This window comes from Strigops habroptila, chromosome 1 (genome assembly GCF_004027225.2).
Source record: "Strigops habroptila isolate Jane chromosome 1, bStrHab1.2.pri, whole genome shotgun sequence".
NCBI classification, from domain to species: Eukaryota; Metazoa; Chordata; class Aves; order Psittaciformes; family Psittacidae; genus Strigops; species Strigops habroptila.
The window spans coordinates 19,188,173-19,215,943 of NC_044277.2; the positions used below are offsets into that span (position 1 = coordinate 19,188,173).

Below are 27,771 nucleotides of genomic sequence, written 5' to 3' on the forward strand. Positions count from 1 at the left end.
AAATACATCCTCAGCTGACACAAGCCTGTGAATGAGTCTTTGCCCTTAAGGCTAGGTAACTCCTTCCCTTGTGGCTCCCTGCAGCTGTTGGTTATAGACACTGGTCTGCTCTAACTGCGGTAACTTGGTAGTCCATTTAAGGGGATTCTGACACCTTCTTTTGGAAAGGTCCTGTATGGTGCTAATTGCTGGTTCTGTGAAAAGGTCTGTCAGCTCACAGCAGCCCCACTGCTGAGGTAAAAATGAATGCACTTAGCTAAAGGGCTTAAGATTGCTCTCAACATACTCTCTGGAAGGGAGGAGTTTGATGACTTGGACATTTTAAGGTTTATCTTTTAAAACGGGCTAACAATAAATTTGCACCTATCAAGATTGTTTACCCAGAAAATAAGCAATTGGGAAAAAAAAAACAACAACACCCAAACAAAACCCATACATACACTCACCCACCCATACACAAAAAAACCCCCCAAACCCAAAAATAAAACCAAAAAACATGGAATGCAGAGTGTTACCACAGATATTTTAACTAGTCCTGACTGAAGAGCTTGAAGATGGTGTGACTGTTCAAGACAAAGTGCTATTTGGTTTGAGCCTGAGTGGCAGATCATGTGCTCTCATGTGCATTCACACCTAAAATACTGTGTTCAATAGTTCACTATATCTAATTACAATACTTACAAACCTTAGATGGGGTCTAAATGGACAGGCTTGCAAAGTGCTGAGAGCTAAGGATGCGTGTTAGGTCTAAGTGATGACTGGTAAGGATCATGGTAACAGCTAACATATTTGAAAAGTACTTAGAAAGGAAGATGAGGAACTAGGGCTATATAATGGTAAAAATTAGTAAAAAAGTTAAAGAACTGAAATTTAATTCAAGCTGAATTGTCCCAGTTCAAGAACCGTCTTATCACGTACTCGTGTGCCTCCTCTCTAAGGACAGCACTTAATTACATGCTGTATTTTGTCCATTAGACCAGGAGACATCTGGGTCTACTGATATCCCGAGGATGTAAAAACATTCTTGGGTAGACACATTGACTTGAGATAGTACAATAAATCAGGGCTTCTATAAGGCACAATCTCCACTGCATTTTGAAACAGTCACTGAAGAGATGTATTCTTTCTTTCCACTGAGTATCACGAATTATTACCAGAAGCTGCAGGTGTAAGCCACAAGCTTACTTGAGCAGCAAAGGCTGGACTTTGTGAGCTTACAGGCCTATTTTACCTACTTTTTTAACAGTTTCTGATCCTATTGGCTCTGGGACCAGATCACAGAACCTCCACATGAGGGCAGGTCAGATACTCTGGGTGAGGCTCCTGTAGAACCCAGACACCAAACCGCTGCTCTTGATCCTTTTTATGTCTGTGAGTTCATCTGAGATGATGGGGGAACAAAAGCAGGCTTCGAGCTGTGGGTTTTAAGCCGTGTGGTTTCTGTGGTCTTGAATTCACTATCGCTGTATTAGCTCTTCATATGTGCCCTTAAATTACTGCTGTTTTAAAAAACCACCAGAGAATAGTATTCATCACTTACTGTTCACAATAGCTGTCGGCAAAATAGATGCCATTGCAGCTTGTTGAGGGAGCAATTGTATTGAGTCCAGCAGGCGTGCAGGATACATGCCTTCTGTGAGAGTCATCTGACTAGCAGCTTGCAGCCTTGAGTCAAAATCTACAACAAAGGCAATCAGCTCTTCACCCTCTGAGATGGCCTTGGTCGTGGTACACCAAAGCTGCCCTCCTAAAGGAAACATAAAAGCAGAAAGATTTAATTGACGATATCGGATTCCAGAACGTAAAACATCAGTGCCATACCTTTACAGTTTCTTTTCAAATTTTGATAGCTTGCTCAAGGTAAAGAGGCAAATAATTTTTACTTTTACTGTCTTCCTTCTACCAATATAGGAATTTTCAACATATAATTAAATAATGGATAATATATGGATAATAATTTGGGGAATTAGGAACTTTTCCTAATTATTTGCAGCATGAACATTCATTTTAATTTTCCATTTTGTCTCCTATGAGACAAAATTATGAAAATCAACATATAGGTGAAAGTATTTTATATGGCACTTTTCTCATCATTACTTTTCACCAGCCATCTTCTACATTTTTTCATAACTCCAACTATGTTTTATTTTGAATTCCAAATCACAGCACAATAAAACCAAACAGCTGTGAGAAAGAAATCAGATTTCCTCATAAGGGCGTTCTTCCCCTCCCTTATGTTTGCCACCCTCTTTCTCTAAAAAATCTTCCCTTATGTAACATTCTTTGTAACATGACTGCTTTATCTCTGCTTACACTGACTGAACTTCCTGAAAAGAAGATATGCCAAAGATCTGTTTCATAAAAGCTTATTCAAATAAAGGTTTGTTTAAAGGGGGGGGGAAGTGGAAGAACTTTCATCAAACACTAAGATACACTATAGCTCTGTGCTGCAAATGTCACGTGTAGTGCATTAAAAAGAAAATTAACTATGCGAGTACATCTACTAATGTATTTGAATGCGATAGTGAATGCTCATTTATTTAACATGTTTAGACAGGCAAAGCACTTATATTGTGTTATCTACACTCTCAGGCCTAGATACACATCCAATACAGTTATGCCTGAAATAATGTTGCATACTTTTTATGTTACAAAGCTTTTTTTTTTCTCAGGTTTTGTATATATAGAAAAAGCTATACGTTGTATTCATTAGGCAAGCAAAAACTGTACTCATTTTGATAAGTAATATTGCTGTGTTTATCTTTCGGCATAACTGCCTTTTCAACTGCACTTCATTTTTTTCCCCTCAACGAGATTATAGTTTTAAAACAACTTGTTGCAAAAATCTGGTAGAGGAGATAACAACAGTATATGATATGCCACAGCTAAATGGAAGAATTAGGACATTGTTTTAGAGAAATCTTGGACAATTAATTAAACCAGTCTATTAGCTTTCAAAGATGAGCAAACAAAACAGCATCAGTGACAATGTATTTCAGTAGAAAAATAAAGCTAAGCTTCCAGACCTCAAAGTGGTGTAAAAGTTTCAAAGCAGAAAAGTGTCTTTGCATTCACCCTTCGGTAATGCAGGAACTGAAGGTGGCTCCAAAGTTTACAATTTACTGTGATGGGACCAAAGCATACTAAGGTTTACTACCCTTCAAGATTACAGAATTAAATGGTGCAAATCTGAGTAATTTCCTCTAGAGAATAAGATGATGAAATGTGAAGATAGTGCCATAAATGCCTACAAATGCAGAATCCTAATGCCCAAGCACGAATTCAAACATTTGAAGAGCACAGTCTGACTTACTGTCTAAGTCAGGAGTAAATACAGAAGCCTTCGGAATTAAACTGGTCTAAAACCTGTTCAAGAGAGAATCAGGCTAAATTCCCAAAGTGTTCTTAATTAGTTTTGTAGATGAAAACACGTGATACACACTGCAATCTGAGGACCTGAAACTGGGTACTCTCACTGCAAACTCCACACAGTTATTTATTCTGAGAACAGTGCTTCCATTATTTACATGCACTTCTATTTTATTTATATACAGAAAGCATAGTAATAAACCACCATGTTTTAGTGTATTTTGAAATAGAGTAAGAGCTCTTCCTAGACTCTGTTATTCACTGGATTTCTTAATAAAGTAAAAATGAGTCACTGCAGAAGAACCAACTGGGACTTCCTCTATCCCAGCAAACATCTTGACATGCTACACCCTTGGGGGGAAAAAAACCCCAGAAAGTGTAGTTGATTACTGGGTCTCCAGCTGCAATCAGTCTGGATCAGCTAACAGCTGACTCAGTCTTCTGGTGTCAGAGCTCCTCAGGGTGTTGACTCATGTCCAGCAGCAGATTAAACTGGGACAGCTGAAGCAAGCAGTGACCTCAGCTGCCTGCTCCACCCAGCTCCTGGAGGCTATCACACCTATGGCAGGCACAGCCGCATGGGATGTGTGACAGCTCTGGAAGCACAACAATCTCCAGTTTAGCTTATTAAAGGAAATCAGAACTACAGAAGTTTAATCCACTCTTGGATTCAGCTCCAAAAATTCCATTGTTATTTTGTTTTCTTCCATCCCACTCTATCGAAAATGAGGCATTTTAGTGATCATGCCATATCCGTCCGTATTTCCATCAGACATGATATCCTGTTAAGTTAAATCCCCAGATGAATTCTCAAATGATGCATTCTTCTAGCTACTGGAAATGCAGTGTATCACCTCTGCAGCAACAGTCTGATGCCGTACAGCCCCCTCTTGTCCCCTTTTATGCTTGCTTGCACAGATTAAGGCAATAGCTGCTGTTTTGAAAGATACAATCAATCTTCTTCCCCTTATTGCAGTGAATGCAGATATGCTGGCCTTCACACACAGCGAGAAAACAGTGGAAGAGAAGTCTTTTTGAGGCTTCTACTGCACAGTCTGGGAAATGGTGTGCAGAGAACCTGGCAGAAGCTTCCAATTTTGAAGTAAGTTCCAAACATGACTACCTTATGAATTATTATGCTGCCTAGCCATCCCTGTCAGGGTCCAGGGGTTCCTTACATGTGGTGGTTACAAAACAGGAAAAAAAAAAATCTTGCTTCCAACAAACATTTCTACATGCTAAGACACCACTCACATATACACAGTAATTTCGCAGGACCCAAACATCTTTTCATAAAGCAAAGGACAGTATCAGTGGCAGATTTTCAAAGTCCTGGACAAGTATCAGTGGCAATGGAGAAGACAGGAAGATGTTTGCTTGAAATATATGCACAGACATGAAGATTTCCTAAGGAAATGTAAAGGCCTCTTATTTATATGAGATGAAGTTCTGACTAAGCTGGCTAGGAAGTTTTTAACCAACTGTTCCTTTTGTCAGAAAAGACTTATGGGGTAAAATGGTTCTAGCAAAGCTTTACCAGGCCAAGTTTCTCAGTTCTAAGACAGACACTGTCATCAGAAGAGAAAGGAAGAATGTCCAGATAAGCTCTGGACTTAGGATGAGTGATTGACAGTGCCTCAGAAATGAAGTTGTTGCATTATTTGGTTAGATGGCAAGACAATGGCAGGCTGGTGGTTTTGGCCCTCTTCTCGCCTGTAATGAGCACACTGGTACATTTACACTGAAAAGGGCCTTACTGGTTTTACATGGCGGGGTAAGAAAAGTCTTACTCCTTCCTGTTCCAATGGAGAATGCAAATTTTTGAAATACAAGGAGGCTTTGTGACATTGCAAAGCTGTTTTCTCTACAAGTCTAGTTCTGACTTTCTGAAATTGAAAATTAGCTTCTTGAGCCTGCAATATATTCTTTCATATCTACGGTTAAACTGAAGAAATTTATGTGATATATAATATATACATGTTAAACAGAAGAATAAAAATGCCTGTAAACACTATGTATTTATTTGAACTCTTTTTCTAGTTCACATCGAAAGGAATTACAAATGCTCATTTAATCAGTGAAAGTTGGGAAAGTTAAAGAATATCACGTTGTGCAAACTAGAGCAAAAAATTACATTCCAATTGCATTGGCATGAGTTCTTTATCAAATGACATCAGGCACTGAAGCAGCTATCTGATACCTTCAGAGTTTCCACCAAACGGAAAGGTTATTTCAGGATTCTCTTCTTTGTCTGCATCTTTCACTGAAAATATTTCTGCTGCTCGGAAAAACCCCAACACCCTTAAATAAAAAAACAAAAAAACCCGCAAAAACCCAAACCCAAACCAAACAAAGCAACTTTCTACAAAAAGGAAAAAGTAAGGTCCTGATGTCCCTGAAAAACCGTGGACTTACTGTTCTTTGTAATGTTTATGATCAAGATTCTTGTGCAAACAGATCTGGTTCCTAACAGGAAGCTTATAAATCATAATTGCTGTCAAAACTGCAGTGGAGTGTACTGCAAGTTTCGATAATAAAGAATAGAGTCACAGTTCAAACTTGATTACATTTTGGAAATTCATGCTGCTCTTACAAGAATCAGTGGTCTTAAATATCTTCTTCTCCTGCCAAATTTTTCACTTGCACTTTTTATTATTTATGAAATCAGTGTCTGCACAATGTCATGCAGACCTCTGCTGATAAACTCTAATTAAGATTAAGACAAGCCTTTTGGAAAGGATCCCATCATTAGCAAACATGATAAACACAAAAATACTCCCTACTTGTCAACCAGGAGCAATTCAGTAACCTAACAGTATTATCTGTTGCTAGGCTACAGAGCTGACAAAGCTTCAATTATACTGTATGGCCATACCTATAGAATACTGTATAAGAAAATGTATCTAATATAAAAGCATTTAACTTCAGCCATGCTATCTGTAATTCATGGCTTCTTTCAACGGCAAAAATCAGGTTAATAATTACATAGCGTGCTGGAAAAATCTTAGCGATGTGTCATGTTTGCACAATTTTTTCTAATTTATCTCTATGATTGATAGACATTTGCTTTGTAAAAATAATAAAATGCAAGCAATGGGATGCTGTAAACCACAAGCGCAACTACATCTGGGCTCATCAAGATATGGAACCACACTTAATATAAAAAATATACCATAAATTGAACCAATTAAATCATATTTAGATGCAGTAATACCTCTGTATTCAGAATAAGGAATGTTGTGGTGATAGATATACATGCTATATAAACTTCATTTTACGTAGGGCAGACATCTAGAATACAAGGGAAACTTGCCTTTTTTTTTTTTTTTAACCGCCCTTCAATTTTTCCTTCTACCTTTGGATTGTTTTTTAAACAAAGTGACCTCTATTATCCTATCTGGAATCAGCAATTTGTTCCGAAGACTTAACTAAAACGATGGCCCTTCACCAGTTTTTATTCTCAGAACACTAAGACACTTCCAGGGAAGACACAGACCTAGGCACTGTGAACCTTCTGATGGTGGGCTTCTTTTTTCTCCACTTATTTTTTGCAGACCTTAAGGAGTGATCATTTGGGGTCTGTGGATCACAGTCTGAAAAAAAATATTTTTAAGGACAGACTTCCCTATTAACTCCACTGAGAGAAAATAGCTTCAAAATGGATGGAGCCATAAAACTTGAATTCATAGTGTTGCTTTTAGGAAAAGTGACTTAAGAAAGTAAATACCTAAACCCAACGTTTCCATTGAGTACAGCTGTTCGATGGAAGTGCAGCTATTTTTTCCACAGATGAAGAAGCATAACAACAATATAAACACATACTCAAAGGCAATCCCAGTTTTCTTGTCTTAATATTAACAGTCAGTTTTCCTTGCTGAACCATTTGAGTCTAGTTTTTTGACCCAGAAATGGCACACGTTTTTCACAGAAGTTTAGGGAAATCAATGGCAATTTCTACTAAAACCAATTTTCAGTGCCAGTTAATTCAGAAGTACTACCTTGGTGTAGTAAAAATTAAGCTCATTGGATTTGTGTTGCTGCAACAACATAATAGCCCATTTCCTGTACACACATCTTTTTGCAAGAAGGGTCAAAAGACTATCAGAATTTATTTAAACAACAGACTGTTACTCTTCATGACTTTCAGGCACTGTCAACTGAATTAAATCTTCCTCTCCCAATGAAATATTCCAATTTGTTAAAGATGATGCTTTTTAGTAATGGTAATGGGGGTTGGAGTTAATTTATTATCTTCCCTCCTTTGTTGCACAGGTTAAGCATTTAAAGAGAATTTGTTCGTCACAATAGGATGGGATCTTCATATTTGGGTTCCTCCTGTGTCTTACCCATGGGGTTGTGACGACTCAGCATAATGAATGCCATTTCAGTGCAGCACAAGTTACTGGGCAGATCTCTAATTTTTGACATGAACAGAGTACATATATCTATATGTAGACACATTGCTTAATAAAAAAATATAATTAATTCAAATCCAATACTGTTGAAATTTTTGACAGTAGAGTGGTACAAGGAACAGAACTTATAAATTATGTGTGCCCCTTCTTTGAAAAATGCTTTGGAGGTTTCTTTGTGCACTGGCAAATACAGTAGGAGTATGAGGTATTGTGTGGATCCTCCTGCACAGCACCTGATAAAAGAATAAAGAGCTGTGACATATTCTTAAAACAATAGAGGAATTAAAGAGAAACAATGGGCCAGCTGCTTCATTAATACAATCAAAAGAGAGCCCAGCACAGAGGAGTCCAGATAATTAAGCACTACTCTTTTAGACCTTTTTTTTCTGTAATAAATTTGCTAAAAATTTATTAACTACTTCATAGTTGCTAGATAGATCTATGTACTTGTTTATTTAGGTTGATTAATGCCTTTTCAGTATTCTACAACATGCCAACTCATGGTTCATACAAGTTTTTTGAATAAAATAATGTAAGAATAAGTGATATGGATCTGTGGTATATACAGCAATAAATCAAAAGCATTTTGTGAACAGTCTTTCCAGTTGCTAAATAATTCTTTGCATTTTTCACACGCGTACACAAAATATATACTTTGCACAGCATTTTGCTATTCATGTATTTTAATGCCAGGGTTCCAACCATCTCTCTGTGAAGTGTCTCCAAAATCAACCCTGCAAATGCAGACTTCTCAGACTCTCACAAAAAATAGTTTTAGTGCTACATTAAGATTAATGAGATGATTTCCTAGCATCTTCTATCATTTTTCCTTGTTTACTTGATCTAAAGAGATTGCCAAAAGATACTTGACCTTTAATTTTAACTAAACCACTGCATTATTATAAGCCTGCAGTGTACTGACTGCGAAAAATGTAAAATCATTATACCCTATAAAACTAGACCAATACAGTGGACAAACCAGTTCTGTTGCCACTTTTACTATTAAGTATGTTCAGCATAAAATATGCAGCCTGCTTCACTTCGAACTCACTGAACGAACTGCAAAAGAAAGGAACTGCAATGGTATTTTTCACAACAAACCAACACAAGAATACTCAGCTTAAAGGCACTAGCCAAACTGAAGGAGGCAGCTTTAAAATCCGTGCATTTTGAGATATAAAATATCTGACCAGAAACAGGGAAGAAAAATACTCCTTTAGAATATAGCTCTTAGTCCAGCACTTGAGTCAACCTGAGCTTTAGGCCTTACTTAGCTTAGTTATATACTAACAGCTGGCAGTGTTTTTACCTGAATAGATGATTTTATAGTTAAAACTGTCAGGTTTTATAAAGCTGATAAAAAGAAAAATATTAGAGGAACTTGCCAGTCCTAGGGGAGTGAACTCCCAAACCTGGCATCTCTGTTTCACTGTAAGAGGTAGGTCCTTCCCTTGCTGCAGTACAACTACTGTGAACATCATGATGTGTATTGCAGCACCTCTCAAATTAATTCTGCAAACAGCTTGATCAGCTGAACCCCAAATGAAGCACACTGTTTCAGAAGGGCAAGGAATATAACAAACACTTAGATTTGACCTCTTACTTTTAACACTGTTGTCTGCCTGCTTTTTGTTAGTTTGAGGATTTCTGTGTGTTTTCCCCCAATTAAATGCCCACGTGTAACACTCAGTGGAGTTCTATTAGGTAAAGAGGCAAAATAGATTAGTGCTCTGAAAATATTCACAGGAAAATAATGTGGTAATTTTATTTGCCATTTTCCCCCCTGATAGAGCTGTCACAGCTTATTTACCACAGGGGGAGACAGTTAAACCCATATCCTTAGAAGTTCTATGCATTTAAGAGGCTTATATATCTCTTCTGGGACCCTCGTTCAAATCCTGGGCTAATCAGAGTGAATACATATCTTTCTATTAGATGGCTCTAAAAACTCTTAGGTGATATCAGTTCCTGGTGGACGACAGCCCACAGCGTAGAACTATTAAATGTTTGGCACAAATGGCGATACTTACAGAATGAAGCTGGAAACTGTAATATCCTCCCACATCACAAGAAGTTAAGTCTGCTGCTCAGAGGTTTAAATTAAAGCCTGCCACATAGAATCATAGAATCATAGAATTGTAAGGGTTGGAAAGGACCTTAAGATCATCTAGTTCCAACCCCCCTGCCAGGGGCAGGGACACCTTGCCCTAAACCATGTGGCTCAAGGCTCTGTCCAGCCTGGCGTTGAACACCGCCAGGGATGGAGCATCCACAACCTCCCTGGGCAAGCCATTCCAGTGCTTCACCACCCTCACTGTAAAGAACTTCTTCCTTATATCTAATCTAAACTTCCTCTGTTTAAGTTTGAACCCATTACCCCTTGTCCTACCACTACAGTCCCTAAGGAAGAGTCCCTCCCCAGCATCCTTGTAGACCCCCTTCAGACACTGGAAGGCTGCTATGAGGTCACCACGCAGCCTTCTCTTCTCCAGGCTGAACAGCCCCAACTTTCTCAGCCTGTCTTCATATGGGAGGTGCTCCAGCCCTCTTATCATCCTTGTGGCCCTCCTCTGGACTCGCTCCAACAGCTCCATGTCCTTTTTATGTTGAGGACACCAGAACTGTACGCAGTACTCCAAGTGGGGTCTCACAAGAGCAGAGTAGAGGGGCAGGATCACCTCCTTTAACCTGCTGGTCACGCTTCTTTTGATGCAGCCCAGGATACGGTTGGCTTTCTGGGCTGCAAGCGCACACTGCCGGCTCATGTTAAGCTTCTCGTCAACCAACACCCCCAAGTCCTTTTCTGCAGGGCTGCTCTGAATCTCTTCTCTGCCCAGCCTGTAGCAGTGCCTGGGGTTGCCCCGACCCAGGTGTAGGACCTTGCACTTGGCTTGGTTAAACTTCATAAGGTTGGCATCGGCCCACCTCACAAGCATGTCAAGGTCCCTCTGGATGGCATCCCTTCCCTCCAGCGTATCAACCGAACCACACAGCTTGGTGTCATCGGCAAACTTGCTGAGGGCGCACTCAATCCCACTGTCCATGTCACCGACAAAGATGTTGAACAGGACCGGTCCCAACACCGATCCCTGAGGGACACCACTCGTTACAGGTTTCCAACTGGACATCGAGCCATTTACCACAACTCTTTGCGTGCGGCCATCGAGCCAGTTTTTTATCCACCGAAATGCTAACTTTTTATCCACAAATGCTAACTTTTTATCCAGAAATGCTAACCTGTATTTCCTTCGTTCAGCACAAGATCAAACAAGGAAGCCAAAAGAGTTCTTTCACAAGTTTAGCAATTTGTTCCTGTTTTTTTAATTTTCTTTCCAAATTCCTCTGTTTTGAACTGAGTGCCACATCTTTTTTACATTTGAATTGGGTCTCACTTGAGTGTAATTTCAAAATTTACTAAATTTTCAGAAAAGAAATTATAAACAGCTTAAAAAAAACCCCAAACAACAAACCCTTGCTGACATTGCCCATGTTGCACTCCCATCACCACTGCTAAGGGACTAGGACTTGTCTCAGCGAACTCACCTCCCCTTTTTTAAAGGCCAGTGAAAGAGCACTCTCCAAAGAGCTTCCCAGGAGACATTCCCAGGTGACCCCCACTGCTTCCCCCAGCTTTTGTGGATGCACCAGGTTTCCGAGAGAGTGAGAAAATGGACTGCTGAAACCAGCTACTCTGAAGAAGGGCTTTGGATACACACATTCCTCTACAATCCCTGCTTCCCTAACAGCACAGCTGTAAGGTGACCTTTTAGTAGCCTTACAAACACAATCATGCCTGTGGATTGTCTTTTCAGAGTTATTTTGTGAGACTAGAGTGTATGAAGAAAGGAGGTGATTAAATAAGACAACAGATATGCTTTAATGGCACCTCTTTCTTATAGAGAAAGCAGAGTATGCTACATCTTATCAATGGATTTTCTACTGTCTTGCACCTGCTACTGTAAGGCTCATTTCTTACCCCTGGGCAAATGCAGAGTGAATGGCAAAGGTACCTGAGCAGGAGGAAGGATTGTACAGGAGGAGCTGGATTGATAGGTTGATTTGTAAAGAAAATAAACACATTAAATATAAGGACAAATAGGAAATTACAGAATGGCAAAACCATTGTAAGAAATAAATATTAGCTATGAGAGCTGGTTGGTTATTCAATACATAGATCACACTCCAGAAGAAGCTCAAGGCTGTGTGAAACAAAAGCCACCTTTTACAATGAATAGAAGCTGGAGCATTTAGTTGTGTGCGCTGTAACCCTGAGAAAACAGTTGCTATTATTCGTAGTTATCATTTTAACACTCAACTACAGGCTGAAGTTCAAGAACTAGTTTACCTCAGCTATAACAACGATGGAAGCAAAGTAGCACTTCTTGATTAAAAACAAAATCTTGGTCCCACGTAAACCATTAGAACATTTTATACTGTCTGCAGTGGAAACAAGACTGACAAATCAGTGGCTCTCTTACTAAACAAACTACTAAGTAAAAGGCATCAAATATAGATTTGCATGTTTAGTATGTTCTAAAACATAATAGAAGCTACAATAAACATCTAACACGGTCTCTCCTATTTAGAAAATACCTCATTTAAAAAAAAAAAATCACCACACACACAACCCACACCAAACCCCCAGATTTCCTCTAGATGTGTTGAAAACCAGGTATTACAGTTGGAGCTAGAAGTAAAAAGGACTGAAAACTGGTTACGATCAAAAGCATTTCTGCCTTCCAAGCTACATGTACTGTCCAAGTAAACAAGCATTGTAAACCACTGCCAGTATACCATTTAGTTCTTCCAGTAAGAGAGACTGTTAACAACAGAAAGCAAATCCTGTAACGGCAACAGCAAGACTGAGCTACTGCTGGTCACAATTGAAATAAAAAAATATGATTATGAATGAAGAAATAGTTAAGACTCTTGGTATACACACTAACATGGATTAGCAACTAGAGAGGATTCTGTACTTAATGATTTCTTCCAAAACAGGCTTAATAAGAAATACCAGTTTACTGAGCATCATACAGGTGCAGAGGAGCTGCCATTCTGCCTGCCTGGTCAGCATGATTTCTAAATGGCCAGGAAAGAAGTGACTGTATACCCAAAGGCAAGCTGTCAAAATTCAGGCTGCAGCTGATAAACTGATTACAAAGCTGCTTAAGACTTTGCTTGTAAACAAAAGCATTTATCAACTAATAATTTGCAATAAACTGATGTAACTCCCAGCTGAGCCCCAAACTGTAATTGTCTTTACCATCTGCCTATTAAAATACCATTCTTCATCACCAAGCAGGAGCAGAAGGAAGAGAATCTCCAACAACTACATAACTTGCATGCTTATTAATAATCTGTGAGCATTTCACACGTTCATTATGATTGCCAGGTTTTGTATACTTAATTTTTTTCTTTTTGAGAGGCAAAGAGGTGCTCTAAAGTGGCAGAAAAGAAATTAATAAATACCGCCTGGTGCAAGAAAAAATTATGTAAATTCATCATACTCTGCAGTTTCTTAATTTTTTTCTCTTTTTGCAACTCCATTGGAATATCATGATGGAAGCCCCCTCAAGCACAACTTTGCAGATTAAACTCTCAATTTCTTTTCAACTTGTCAGTTTTCATTACCTTTCTTTCTTATGCACTGACTTCTTACAGTGGCTTCAATGGGAAGCCAGTTAAAGCATGCTGGCTCCCCAGGGGGGTATCTGCCGGAGTCTGAGGGATTCTGCAGACTCCGTGGACCTCTACAGGGTCACTTAAGAGCACTTCCTCTCTTGTTCAGAGGCTTTCTGAAAATTAAGTGAATGTACACACTTTTATTTTCTAGCTGTTGACAGCCTTACTCCTGAAAAAGGTAGTAGAGTTTACACAAAGTTCAAAATTAACCAATTCAGATGCTCTAAAGCTGATAGACCCTGAAGGAAGAATCACTTTGTTCAACACCTAAAATATTCAAGTATGAAAGAGGAAAAACAGAATTGATACTGTGCAGAGAACAGCAGCCCTCAAGATATGTCTGCATTAAAAACTGAATTTAACAGAGAATCCCACTACAATTCAGTACAAAGCACTTGACCAAATATTTCTGCAACCTGTCCTCTCAGCCACCCGCTGTTCTGAATGCAAGGCTGTGACCGGAGACCTACAATTAATTTACCTGTTCAGAAATATCTGCACAAAATGCACAGATGCTTTAAATGCAACTTGATTTCTCACTGACTTTCCAGATTCAGACTGAAATGATCTATTTAGATGAAGTGAAGCTTTTCATGTGTACGGAAAACATTTTAGATCATCGCTGGGAGGAAAATGGAGATCTGAAAGAAAAAAAGGAAGGTTCTTCCTGTTAATTGATTGTTGACCTGTTAATTGTATTGAAATGCAAGAAATTAAAGGATGATCCTGTCACCATGCTCCTAGAAGCAGTCTCATTTTCTTCAGTGATAATCTTTCTCTACCTCACAGGGCTTTTGTCTGGTCCTTTGTTACTACCAGCGTTGCCTGCAGAACACCACCCCATCCTCAAGAACTGGAAAAAGAATTCAAACCTCATGACAGTCTGGGACCTACGGAACTAATTGTCTAAGATACGTTCCACTTAAGACAATTATGCTTGTAAACTGTGGGAATTTTACATGTATATCTAGTTAAATATACTCATTAATATGCTGTTTGAACCAGGTCTCCGTACTCCAGTTTGTATCCACAGTTCTGGGGCAGGATCCAAACAGGGGTGAAATAGAAAGAAAATTGAACAACACTGTGCACAGATACAGAAGACACATGTACCAAAATCAACTTTTTTTTATTGTAAATAAAAAATTTTGTTAAGACACTAAGCCATGGTGATGAAAAGCATCTTTCAAACCTCTGCAGTTAAAACTCATTATATAAATTATTTAAGAAGTACAAACTTGAAATAAGTTGGTAGAATGAGATCCTTAGTATGATGATGCTGTGTTAAGAAGTTAGAAGAGTCACAGTTTTAAAGAGTTGTGTAACAATTACTTTTTATTATTATTTTTTAATGGTCATTAAAAAATAACAATCAGAAAACTTTGGAAGATGCTAAGCTGGAATTTATAATTTCTTGTGGTTACCACACAAAAGGAAATGGTAAAAGAACTTGCTGGTGAAATATTACTTGTCATATGCAGAACCTTAAGTTTCTTAAAAATCAGTTTATGCAAATAAACCTGAACACGTGGCTGACAGTTTTATGAGAACAGGGCAAGTCTAATGCCACAGAACCGCTTTTCAAACATACGCATGACACTACCTCCTCTGCACGTACTGTACCTTCTGTGACCAGCCCAGGCCGCCCAGCACCCCCCAAGGGTCACACAGGATAAACTGAGTCAGTCTCATCACGTTGTCTGTCACGCGGGCTAAGTCAGCTGGAAGCAGCACCCAGGACAAGCCTCCCACCGCTCTCGGCTGCCGAGGCCCGCGGCGGCCCTCCGCACCACACCCGCAGCGCCCCTGGCGGGCGCACCCGGCACAGCAGACGGTACCGCCCGCAGCACGCCGCCGCCAGGAGATGGCGCTGCCGCGCCGCCGGGCGGGTGCGAGGGGCGGTGTGCGGGGGGAGGCGGAGGGGGCCGCGCCGTTATTTATTTAATTTTACAGTACGCTGCACACCGCACACGGGGGATGATAACGCCGGAGGTGTCAGGAAGTTTGATTAAACCCTTCCCGCGCGACCCCCTCGTGCCCGCTGCCTTCCTGACTGTAGCCCCGCGCTTTTCCTGTCGCGACAGAGTGCGATCGGGGACAGAGTGCGGGGCTGCGATGGCCCCCTCACGGGGGACGCCGAGCCATGAAGGAGATTTAAATAAACTGATTTACAAAAGAAACAATACGATGTCGAACATGATTCTATGAGATTCTATGTCGAATTCTGTCAGCTCATTTAAGAAGAGATTTAGGGAGTATTTACTTCTGAACATCACACCTCCGTGCTCTTTAAACAGCCTCGAAGCCCAGCAGGACATTGCTCAGTTTGCCGGCACCGCGGATGAGCGGTGTGTTCGGGCCACTCTGGTTCCACAAAAACTTAAGAGTAACAAAAGCGGGCTGTGAGCAGCGCATCTGCACCAAAGGATTTGTTACCCTTAGGAAAGCAAATTTTGAGCCCACTGGGGCTGGAACACGCAGGTATTAGACCCGAGTGTAACCCCCCTTCTCTGGCTTGTCTCCCCAAACCCACACAGCCAAACCCCTCCTTGAACCAGATGGCAAAGGCAGCGCAGGGTGACCTGTCCCCCCGCCCCGCCTATCGGAAGATGTTCACAGAAATCGCCTTTGCTCACCTCCAGCCAAGTGGGTGCTTATTTCTGCTTAAATCATCCTGCAAAACAGGATAGTTAAAAGATGCAGCTCAGACTGGAAATTATCCAGCACCAGCCACTTCATAATATTTCTGTTGCTGAGCAAAACCAGCATTCCAGGGTGCGTAACTCCCACTGAAACACGTGGGAATCATGATGTTAAAAGTTTGTGGAAACCTCTGAACACTTATCTCTGTCTCATGAGAGTAATGAAGAAATTCAATGTCAAGCATGCAGTGATCCCAAAAGAACTATCTGGCTTTTGGAGGAGCAGGGATTACACACTGAGGTGAAATTCTGCTAGCCCTGCAGTGCTGGCATGAACCCCTGTGTCCTGGCTGGCCCCTTCTTAGCACTACACAAAATCTTAAGAGGAATGGTATGAGGCTACTCTAAGTAAAGGGGTCAAGGGGATTAAAGGAAAGTTCTATTAAATGTTTGGGATGCTCCTGGGAATAGAAGATTTTTACAAAGCAGAATGCAAGAACTGACAGCAGTTACCTATCAGCCTCCCAGTCCACTTGGAAATCTACCCTGCTGTTGAGGCTCTTCTCCTGACACCCACCGCGCCCCACTGACAAACCCGTCTATGCACTTCACTGACCAGTCCTATTGGACGCTACATGTTATCTACCATGTCTCTTCCTTCTTAACCACGACAAAGTATAATGAACAACTTGGAATGTCTCTGGGGCATGGAAACGGAACACAATCTGGCACCATGGAAGAACGCAGTTCATCATTGCCTAACCGACATATAGCTCAGACCAAAACACAGTCTCTTGAACGCTAGCCAGTTTACAAGCAGTGAACCTCACAGTAACCACAACCTGCTGGAGATGCTTCACTGTCTCATATCTTTTTGTTCTGCTAAAAGTTAGCACTCATGTGGACAACCATCTGCATCTACAACTCAGAATCACTAAAATGCTCCATTACTCTTTCCCTTAACATGTGCTGCCTTGGTCCTGAGAAAATGATCCTATACTACCCAATCTCAAAAAAATGTGTCCTCATACTTCTTTATTAAGACACTGGAAAAATCAATGCTCTCTGTGCCCTGGAAGTGGAAATGGGATTTAGTGTCTATCTTCATAATGGAAAATATTGCCCATGTGTAGAAGAGACAATTTAGACCTATTCCTCCAGTCCTAGGAAATACTGTTTGACGTAACAGTATAAAATGCCTTTCAGTATAGCTTCTTACTGTCCAAGTCTTTTTAGCTAGAGGGTTCTCATTTGGTATCTTCTTCCTAATTCTCTTTTCTCATTTTCTTTCCTTTCTGCTTTCAGCCTTGTACTCCACTCCACATTCTTAGTTTTCATTAAATACAAGCTGATAAAATATTAACTGATTGTTAATCTATATGCCAGTCAGATAACACATACAATGCAGCATATATATACATGTGCAAGTATATGACATACTGTCCATTACAAGAATTCTCTGAAGTCTTCATGGTGATTAGTCTGCTGGGATGATATTCAGCTAAACAAAAAGTTATTTTTAAAGTTGAAGAGTTTGTTGCACAGGTACACTGCAGGAGGTCTGGATACATTACTTAACGACGCTACCCGAGACACACGAACTATGTACAAGATACTGTGCCTTGCATCCTTGCATCAGTTATCAATTCAGGGAAGTTCTACACAAGTCATCTCTCTGAATTAACATTTTATCTCATTGCTCATTTACCTATGCATGGTATTATTAGCTGAATTAACTGTGCAGACAGCTGAAAAGTGAATAATGCTTGAAAAATGGAAATAGCAAGCTGCAGTTGTAACTTTTTTTCTTTTTTTAAATACTTTATTTGGTTGGTTTTGACAGGTCATTTAAGACTATTCAGCTTCTCGACCTGAAGTCCCCTATGAATAATTGCATGTCTTTTAAATGTTAGCTCAGATATCTAATCTATATCTAATAGATACATTGAGTTCTCTGGAAATGGAAGTGTGCCAAGATACTATGATATTGGAGTAGGAATTTAAAGAAAAGAGTTGGCAATACCAGAAGGAAGTTCTAGCATGAACAACCTTTTGAAAATGCCTAAGTCATTGCAGGAGAAAAAGATTTAAAAAGGATAAACAACTACTTTTGGGGGAAAGCAAACACAGCATTTTTAGGGGAAGACAAAAGAGACTAGAAAAGAGAAGTATGAAGGATTTAATAGGTAAGAATGAGAGGCTTAAGTACACTATGCAATGATAAAAGGATCAAGTGAGGATTTAAGAGGGCACAGCTGGGCATATTTTAAGTGAGCTGAATGATCTTCTCAGTAGACTTTTGCAGATGCTAGAAAGGTTTGAGGAGAATTTCTGGCAGCAGTCACTGGGCAAAAACGAAGCTACTTTTGCACTGACTTCTGATGTACTCTTATTTGCTTACCTGGGAGAGCTTCAGATGCGTCCGCGCCTGCAGAGGAGCTCTCTACCCTTCTGCTACGGGCAATGGCAAAGAGTCACTTAGAGCTGGCTCTCAAAGCGCATCTATGAAAGTTAATTACTATAAGGGATATGAAAGCTATTACCTGAAAAAAACCCCACAAACCAAACCCAAAAAAACCCAACCAAGTGGCTTTCTGATTCTTTCATTATTAATTATTATTAGTAATTAAATATCCTTGCTTTATGCACTCAAGACACCTCCTGACAGATTCCTGCCCCAAGGAGCTGGAAAGGTCAGATTTCAAAAACCTTTATTTATAACAACAAGTGCTCAAGCTGCAAGTAGCCATCAACTATTTACATGAATAACATCGTTTTGTGTCAGTCTTATGTGTAAACTTTGGCCTCCAATCTGACAGGACATGACAAAGAAAGAACAGGAGACAAATGACAGCGATGACCTGGGTAATGGCAATAAAAATGGATAAACAACGATGTGTGGGGTAGATTAAACAATATGCCTGCTAGTGGGTGCAGATCCCATTAATTCCTTTGTGAGCACATGTAGAGTCCTTAGCTACAGCACTTTTAGTGAGTTGATCTATATATCTGAGAGAGTGAAGTCCAGGAAGAGGCATGGGGTAGTGGATAATTCTCGAAGGCCAGCTGAAAGGTATGAGTTTTGATGAGGGATTTGAAAGAGGAGTTGCAAATACTCTCATCCACATAGATTGTCTACTTTTTCCCCAATGTAAATAATTCTATTTCTTGCCCCGATTTTTTATCAAAATCATTTCCAACTTATTTCAGTCTGTCACAATAATATTTTCATATGAGGAGTGCTGTAACCTAATTCCTTCATTTGAATAATACATTCATTTTTAATTACTGCAACTTGATCTCAGATTATTCAAATAACTGTTTCATTTTTTATGCTTACCCTGACCCCAGTGTATTTATAGGCTTTTATCCTTACCTGATACCAGTGTAATGTAATTATAGATTGTATTTTAATCATCTACTATATCCTAGTGAGTTTGTTTAAATCACTCCAATCCGGAGTCTTTTATTTCTATGCCTTTTAAAATTCTACAATAGCATTCTCATTGCATAAAAGCAATATTTTTGTAGTTTACTACAATGAATGAACATTTTGCATGCATTGCTGGCCATGTTTCTAATTTAAATTTTAAAAAGTCGCTATAGAAAACTCTATGTAAAATGAAATCCTGACTTGTAAACAGGCATGGGACAGCTCATCACTTTAAATCTTTGTTCAAAGCTCCTATTTACTCACTAACATAACTTTACAAGAAACACAGCAGAAAGAGAAATCAAATTCTTTTTCCATCCTACCAAAAATAAAAGCACACCTTATACAATTATAAGAATTGACAAAATATAAGAATTGACATATTATATATTATAAGAATTGACAATTAATTATAAGAATTGACAAAATATTTAGCTTTGCTGCGCACAGGTGCCAAATGTTTGCAAGTGATTTTACCTGTATTAGAAAGAATTCCACATTGTATCCAGAAGATAAATAGTTTGGGTAGCCCATATTACCACTAGTCATGGCCACATATTGATTGCAAGGGTTATCAATTCTCTTTAAGAAGGATTTAACTCTTGGAAGTGTTGTATATTCCAAAATGGTTCTGTTTTGCTTAATGATAATTTTAAAAGTAATAATTGTTATGTTTTTTTCCACTTCCTAGTGCTGATTCAGGAGTTCCCCTTTCCCCATCTTTTGCATTGCTTCAGGATGCGGATGCAGAATGGGGTCAGAAATCAGATAGGTGAAGCTCCTCAGGTTTGCACATCTGCTGAAGTACTGGTATCTTTCTGGTCATCAAATCGATTTGTACTGATAATTACCATTGCTCCAGTCAAACTATGCTCTCTTTCTGAGCAGCCTTTTTTTTTTTTTTTTTTGTGAGCAGCAAGAGTAACAGACCTTAGAATGTCCTTACAACGTGCCCTCAGCTGCAGCATGTGCATTTTTCTACACAATGACGTAATGGCCAGAAATACTTCCAAATTAAACCTTCAGCCCAGCAGCGTGGTGCAAACAATGACACTGTTCCCGAAGTTGAGTCTGTGTCTACAGTAGACAGCACCGGTGAAAAACAATCGAGAGAATTAAAAAAATAGCTAAACTATTAATAAATCTGCTGGTTCGTGGCCCCTTTCTGTTGTGTCCTATTAGGGAAAGGGACTGCTGCTAAAATTCATGTCACCTGCATTCTCCCTACCCCTCCTTTCTCAAATGTTTAACTATTTTTTAACTTCAAATACCTCTGTCTTCTGCCTCTTTCTATTCTCCATGTGTGTCCATTTCCCCTCCATTTCCCCTCTCAGATGTTACTTTTAAATATGATCCCCCCAGCTTCTAGGATATAAGGGTCCAAAAGGCAGAGAAACATGATCCAGACTGATGTTTACTGAGAGGCCAAGTAAGCAAGGGGCATTAGCTGCTTAAAAGTATAAATAAAATGTCCTTTTTTTACTCTTCCCTCCTTTGCCAGATGATCTCAGTACTTAAGAATTGCCCAACATGTCACTGATGACAGAGGAATTCTGACTAGTATCTTGAATCTCATAAACAGAAATATTGTCCCATACCAGTAAAAAAAAAAAAAAAAAAAAAAAAAAAAAAAATAAGAACAGGGACTATGGGTTTATTGAATGTGATCACTGATTAAAATGAATTATTCTGCTTTTCCAAGATCCAGACGGAGAAGCATGTTTCCCTCTGGGATTTCTACTACCATTTGGTCTAATATTCATTTTGCCTATAATAATACAAGCTTCATTAAAGGAGTAAAACCAGCAATTGTCTCCTTGAGATCAAAGGACAATCTGTTAAATAAAAAGAGTCGGATCTCTAGAATGAAATAGTAGGAAAAGTTTGAACTGAATTTTATGGTGAATCAAAATGTAAATCATAATTTCACAAGGAAGACACAGAGCACAAAATTAACTTTGTAAAGACATGGAAAGTGGATATGTTGATCTTAAAAATGTGCACAGATAGTGAATCTATCAGTAGCATTTCTAACTATAACACTTCCAATAGATGAAAAATTATTCCTGTCTTAAGAGTATTGGTCTTAAAGAATTTCCATTAAACAAGAAACATTGCTTATCAGATAAATTATCTGATTGACCTGGCTCCTATTTAACTGATCTTGTATTTGAAAATTCAATATAGTGAAAAAAAACCATCTGTCACCAACAATCATTCTGCAGATCTTGTGGCAGAATAGTTCCTTTTTAAAGATATATTATCTGCCATATAATACCTAATATTATTCCTAAAGCTGCATTTCACTCTTTAAGGTTTGGTACTGGAAACTGTATAGCACCTCTCTTGCACAGTTTCAGCACTGGTTTCTCTGGATATTATAACAAATATATATCAGAGCATCTACATTTAACCATCGACCATTATGGAGGCTCATCACTGAAGAAAATACTTAAAGAAACAGACATGCTAAAAATCTAAGCTTCTCTGAAAAAAACAAAAAAGGCTCCTAAAAAAAGAAGGTTCCTGGACAAGCCAAGAGACAATTAGGGATGCAAGCTCCTCTCTAGTGAAGCATTCCCATACGACACAGGACAGCCCCAAAAGCAGACAGTGCCACCTAGCAGACTGGGCCAGCTGTGGGCAGTGAATGAGCCCTTCATGCACATCGATGTGTTCTGACATTGCCCTCAGTTTCCTTAGAGAAAAATGGTGGTAGAAGTAGCAATGGAAACCATTACCCTTGCAGGTTTTATTTCCCCCTGCAAAAGGCACAGGCTAGAGTAGTGAAGTTCAATTTCAATCTGCCACTGCCAAAGTAACCCAATCTCTAAGTCATTTCAATCCTCTTATTGAACTGTGTCCCTATTACTAATCAAGGAAAAAAAAAATTACTAGAAATTATTCTGAGGAAGAAAAACTCAAAAGAAATAAAATCCCCCTGAATATATTTTAATTCTAAAGACTTCTAAAAGACTTGTGTTTATAATAATTAGAAAAAAGATTTTTGAACCATTTTTGCTCAACTTTTTTGACATGATTTGCAAATGACACTTCTTAAATGTGTTCAGCAGTCACAGATCACAAGTCTGGACTACTAGCTTAAAAAGGACAGTAGTGGTCAGGTTACCAGGTGACTTTATACACTTGCCAGTGAGTGAAAACTTAGGGGAACAATCTGCAAACCTCAATTGACATACCATGTAGGCTCCACAAGTATAATTTATAGCTTAATGCATCCCGGAAGCATTGTGAAGTGCATTGATGACTTTGAATAAGAAAGGTTAAATCATTATGACTATTATCTCATCAAAAAACCTGCATTTGTATCTCTACTAGACCAGTCAAATAAATGTCTGGTTTTGCTATACCACTGTAATGCCTGATAAACCAATGAACGTAATGGATGGACATCTGTAGGCAAGATTACATGTTTTGATTTAAAATGTAAAATAAATGGCAAACTCCAACTTTACAAACTCATGTGAAATCCACCTAGTTGGAGCCTTCGATACCTTTCCTTCTATATTTAAAATGCAAAACACAAGTACAAACAAGAAAACAATTATGAAAGAAATTAATATTGATGCCTCAGCAGTACTTTGGTAAAAATGTATATGTTAAAGAAAAAAATTAAAAATCTTATTCACCACCATCTAAAAAAGACATATAATGCCACTAAATGTAAGTAAATAGTTAACAGAAATTCTAGTTTAACGAGATTTCACATTCTACGATTTGTTTTATGCATCACAGTGATTTCTTACAGAGGGAAAAAATGTGAATACTAGATGCCTTTTTTGACACCCATGATTCATATTTGCCTCTGGCACAATTATAAGGGTGGGGTCCTTGATAATATTTTTGTCACAACATACTAATTTCATTTTAAACCAGCTAAAATATTTCTGCTGTCATTAAAGTGTCTTCTGTTTTAAAATGAGTTATTTCTTATGAAAAATGTGACAGTTTTGCACTTTCATAAAAAAACAGGTAGAGCACAACTCCTTGTGGCAATAGGAGTCACTGCTAGGAGATGGGCAATTCAGCTTTCATAAACCTTTGCATATTGCTCCAACCATCTACTGATTCAGCTTTATTTTCAGCAGATTTTTGCACTATCTGTGGTGCAGTAGGATCTATGCTAACCAGCTACAATGTCATTTGAAAAAGAACTATTTACTAGGAAATAGACCAGAAACACTAAATTATGCCATTAGATAGCCAGTAGAAATGAACAATTTTGCTTCATGACTGCTTCTTGCTAGAGCGGAGTGAGTAATCCAGAGGCAGTGGTCTTTATTTCCATTTTACCAAGACCTTAAATTTCATCGTCCTCATCTCTCTGTTTTGTAGTTAACACATCCCTTGACTTTAGCGAAACAGCATTTGTTCCAACCCATACCAACAGGTTCAGACAATCAGTACAGAATGCCATTCAAACGTTCTTGGATAGGAATATCATCCCTAATAATCAAACTTGATACACATACTGGTTCTTTGGCATGTCTATCATCATGCCCATCTGTTAGGGTGGAATTGTGCCTGTTAAAAAGGAGATATGCCAGTTTTAACATGATAGAGGTGCCATCAAAATGCAAGTGACGAAGAAAAGGCTCTAGAATATGGCAGTCATCAGTCTTCTGCAGAAAAATCCTCTGGGTAGCAACCTAGCTGTTAGGAGTACTATACTGATAGCTATGACATGAACCTTTGGTTAGCTTTTCTATCTCTGTCCACCCTGTCTGGGTGCCTGTCTTCACACTACAGCATTTGTGCCTGGTGTTCTGCTGTTGCTGAAGGAAACATACATCTTTCTCATGTACCATCAAAGCCTAATCACATTAAATACCCTAATTTGAAGGACAAATGGCAGATGAAAATTATTTCTACACCTCTCAAAATCAGAAGTGATAATGATAATTTTAAGAATAAATACTTTCAAGAATAAAACACAGTCCTACTTACCATTCTTACTTACAAATGTCTCTAAAGGGTCTCCTTTACTCATAGGTCTGGTAAAAAACGCATCTCGGAAGCACTCCTACTGTCTGATACTGCTGATAGGAGAATGCCGTTTCTTATAGTCTTTTACAGGAGAATGACTTCTCTTACAGTCTTTTTGCTACTGCTTCTTTAGAAACATAGAAAATACCCTGCTGGAACAGAGGGTGGTCTATCTAGTTCAAACTCTCTAGAGTGGCAACAGGTGATGTTACTTAGTGAGAATATGAGAACTTGGCCTCCTTCTGCAGTTCATTGCCCTAAGAGTTCCCAAGCATGCACATGGATTAGGAACGTTAGCAGGTACATCCCCTTAGTACCATTTACAGATCTGTTGTCCATGAATTTGTCCAATCTCTCTCTGAACTTGCTGATACTGTCTGCTTTCACAGGCTCCTGTGGCATCAGGTTCACAGAGTTAACTCCCTGCCGTGATAATCTGTTTTAAATTGTTCTTCTCCAGTTTCCTGTAGCACTGCAGGATTTGAGGAATAACAGTTCTTCATTCACTTTATCCACAAGCTTCAAGATTTTGTAAGCCTCAGCTTTCTCTTCACCAAATGGAGCAGTCTCGGATTTTTTGTCTATTGTCATAAGATAGCTGCTCCCTTGATCACTCCAGTTGCCCTTCTTCAGCTGTGATCAGAGCCTCACATGATATTCAAGATCTGGGTGCACTGAGCTTTCATATATGGCAAACTGACAGCCCTGTCTTGTTCTAAAAACTGTATAGGCTTTTGTGATCTGTAGCGAAAGATCTTTAGATGTGTTTAAATTAGAAATCTAGTCTCTCACAATTGAATGGTTGCCTTTGGAGCTCAGAGAAAGATGTATATTGTCACTGAAATAGAGCTGTTTGGTACTTCTGACTTTCACAGTACACAGAGGGATGTAGAAGGTCACACCTGGGATAATGCAGCTGTGCATTAAGCCATATGATCATGCTAATGCTGAAAGGCTGACAATATGAACATACACATAATTTATAATATTAGATGGCTAAAATCTATAAAGCTTCAGTCATGCTGAGAACTTTTCAGTTAACCATATACCCAATGCAGATTTTCTGTACTTGAGAACCCACTTGAAAATACTCAGCAATTTTCTATGTAACCATAAAAGATTGGAGAATGAACATTTAACACTATTTTGCTCAACAAAGTTTTCCACAGAAATTCTTCACACAGTTTCCATTTGAACAAGCTGCTAGTCTACTAGCAGAATTTCTGTGCCAATCAAAATAAATCTCTGAGAACGCTTCTGACTGCGTAAAGTGTCAGCCCTTCTATGGGTCTGAACCTGTAGCCAACAGAGTCCTAAGAAACCTCTGGTCCTGATTTGTTTCTTAATCTGGAGCCAGCTCCTGCTGACACATCTGCTCATTCTTTTTCAGCTCCCTAACTTATTGGATAGACAATCTCTTTGCAACAGGTGAGCCCCTTTCAGCCAGTGTAGCAGCTGAGGCACATGCGTGTGGATTAATGGCACCTGAAACATGCCACTTGCAATATCACAGATGATTGTTCTTCTCCCAGCTTGGCTTTCCAAGATGATACCACAGTGCCAGTGCTCAGAGGAGAAGACCTGCTGTCTCTTCTGTTTTGCTTGGCTGCAACTTCGGAGAAGGGAAGAATATATTACCAATAAAATTATGTTCTCTTTTCAGCATTACACCATCTTTGGTAAGATATTTGAGTTTCAAGGTTAATAGCCTATATTTTCTTTTTCCAGGGCCCTCTGAATCTTAACACTTCTGTCTCCACTACAGGCTTGACCATCTGATTTGCCAAACATGGTGGTAATTCAGGACCTCTCTCTGTTAGACAGAGTAAGTGATAAATGCAATAAAGTTTACTAAATGTGGGCTTAGAGTATCAGATGAATCTGAAGCAAGTACAGGTGTGTATATTAGACCTTTTGGAGGTAAGTCTTTTGGCAAGGTTTTCACTAGTACTCTGGATTGGAAGTAACAGCAAGTTTCTGTCATACTCCCTAAAACTTGTTTCATAGAAAACAATCAAACAAAGTATAAAAATTGTATGATACATTTTCAATATCTGTCACCTGTGGCAAATATTAAAAATGCTGAACATAGCTATTTACTCTTCCTTGTTATACCTGTAAAATTCCAACTGTCCATACCATATGTAGTGTAGGAAAAACAGAATGGATTAAAATATGAGCTCCTTTTCTGACTAAATGAATTTATTTGAGGCCCCAAATTTGTAAGGAAAGACAGTATTTGTTGGTGTACAAACCTGCTTTTGCAAGCATGGGAAAAGCAACAGATTCATGTTGCCAAAAGACATGCCAAAGAATGGGAAAACGCATTGTTTTACTAATAGATGTACATATCAACAGCCCACAAAGCTGTTTTTGTCAAACTAATCTACCATTATCCAAGGAATTACTGATGGAAACTTTAGCTATGCTGTATGGAATCATAACAAAGACAGTTGCACAGCTTCAGAAAGAAAAATTACATCAAAAGGTCTTCTCTTACCTAGGTGTGAATATTATGACATGAAGTCAAAATGACTGTCCACTGGAACTAACACACCATAGAAATGAGTGTGATAGATAGCTGGGTAGATTGTCAGAGGCCTGAGGGAAAGGCATTGGTGTTCATAATGGTGATTTTCTGTGTTTACTGTATCCAACCTAAGTTCAGATTTTACCCTAGACATCAAGTGACTCAGCATTAGGTGGTATTCAGTTTTATGTGTGAAAAATACAAAATGTATCAAGCTGAGCAGTAGTAGGTAGCAGGAAAAGAAGAGCAAGAGGGATATTTTTTTTTTTTCCCTGTTCTGATTCAGAGTTTGGCTTGCTGAATGCTGTATCACAGGCTGTTAAAGGAAGACCCTTCACTCCGAGAACTGATGAAAATCAAGTCTGCAGAAGAGGGTCTAACTGCTCTTTTATTAAAAAAAATACATATATAAAATGTCCATTCCTTCTGTCCCACAAATAGAAAAATGTTAAACTGCACAATAAAAGATTTGACCACTACATTTTCAGTCATAAATAAAACTTTCACAGCCTTCATTTTTTATAGGATGGGAGCCCTTTTTTAATTAGAGTTGATATCAGGGTAAACTTGGAAGGTATAATGAAAGAGTGTATGATTCATTTTGAATATATTAGAATCCCATATACATGTATTTATACTTACATGTATGCATGCACTACACACACAGGTGTTACCTAACATGTGTGTGTGAGC

At 38.9% G+C, this 27,771-nt stretch overlaps 1 protein-coding gene across 3 annotated transcripts in view; it reads right to left on the reverse strand.

Annotated features, from left to right (window-relative positions):
* ZFPM2 (zinc finger protein, FOG family member 2) overlaps positions 1–27,771 on the reverse strand; it is a 311,861-nt gene that overhangs the window by 11,084 nt on the left and 273,006 nt on the right. For all 3 annotated transcript variants that reach the window (XM_030503577.1, XM_030503595.1, XM_030503585.1), the window contains one exon: positions 1,541–1,747. In XM_030503577.1, coding sequence (XP_030359437.1) covers positions 1,541–1,747 — 207 coding nt within the window. The remainder of the gene's footprint in view (positions 1–1,540; positions 1,748–27,771) is intronic.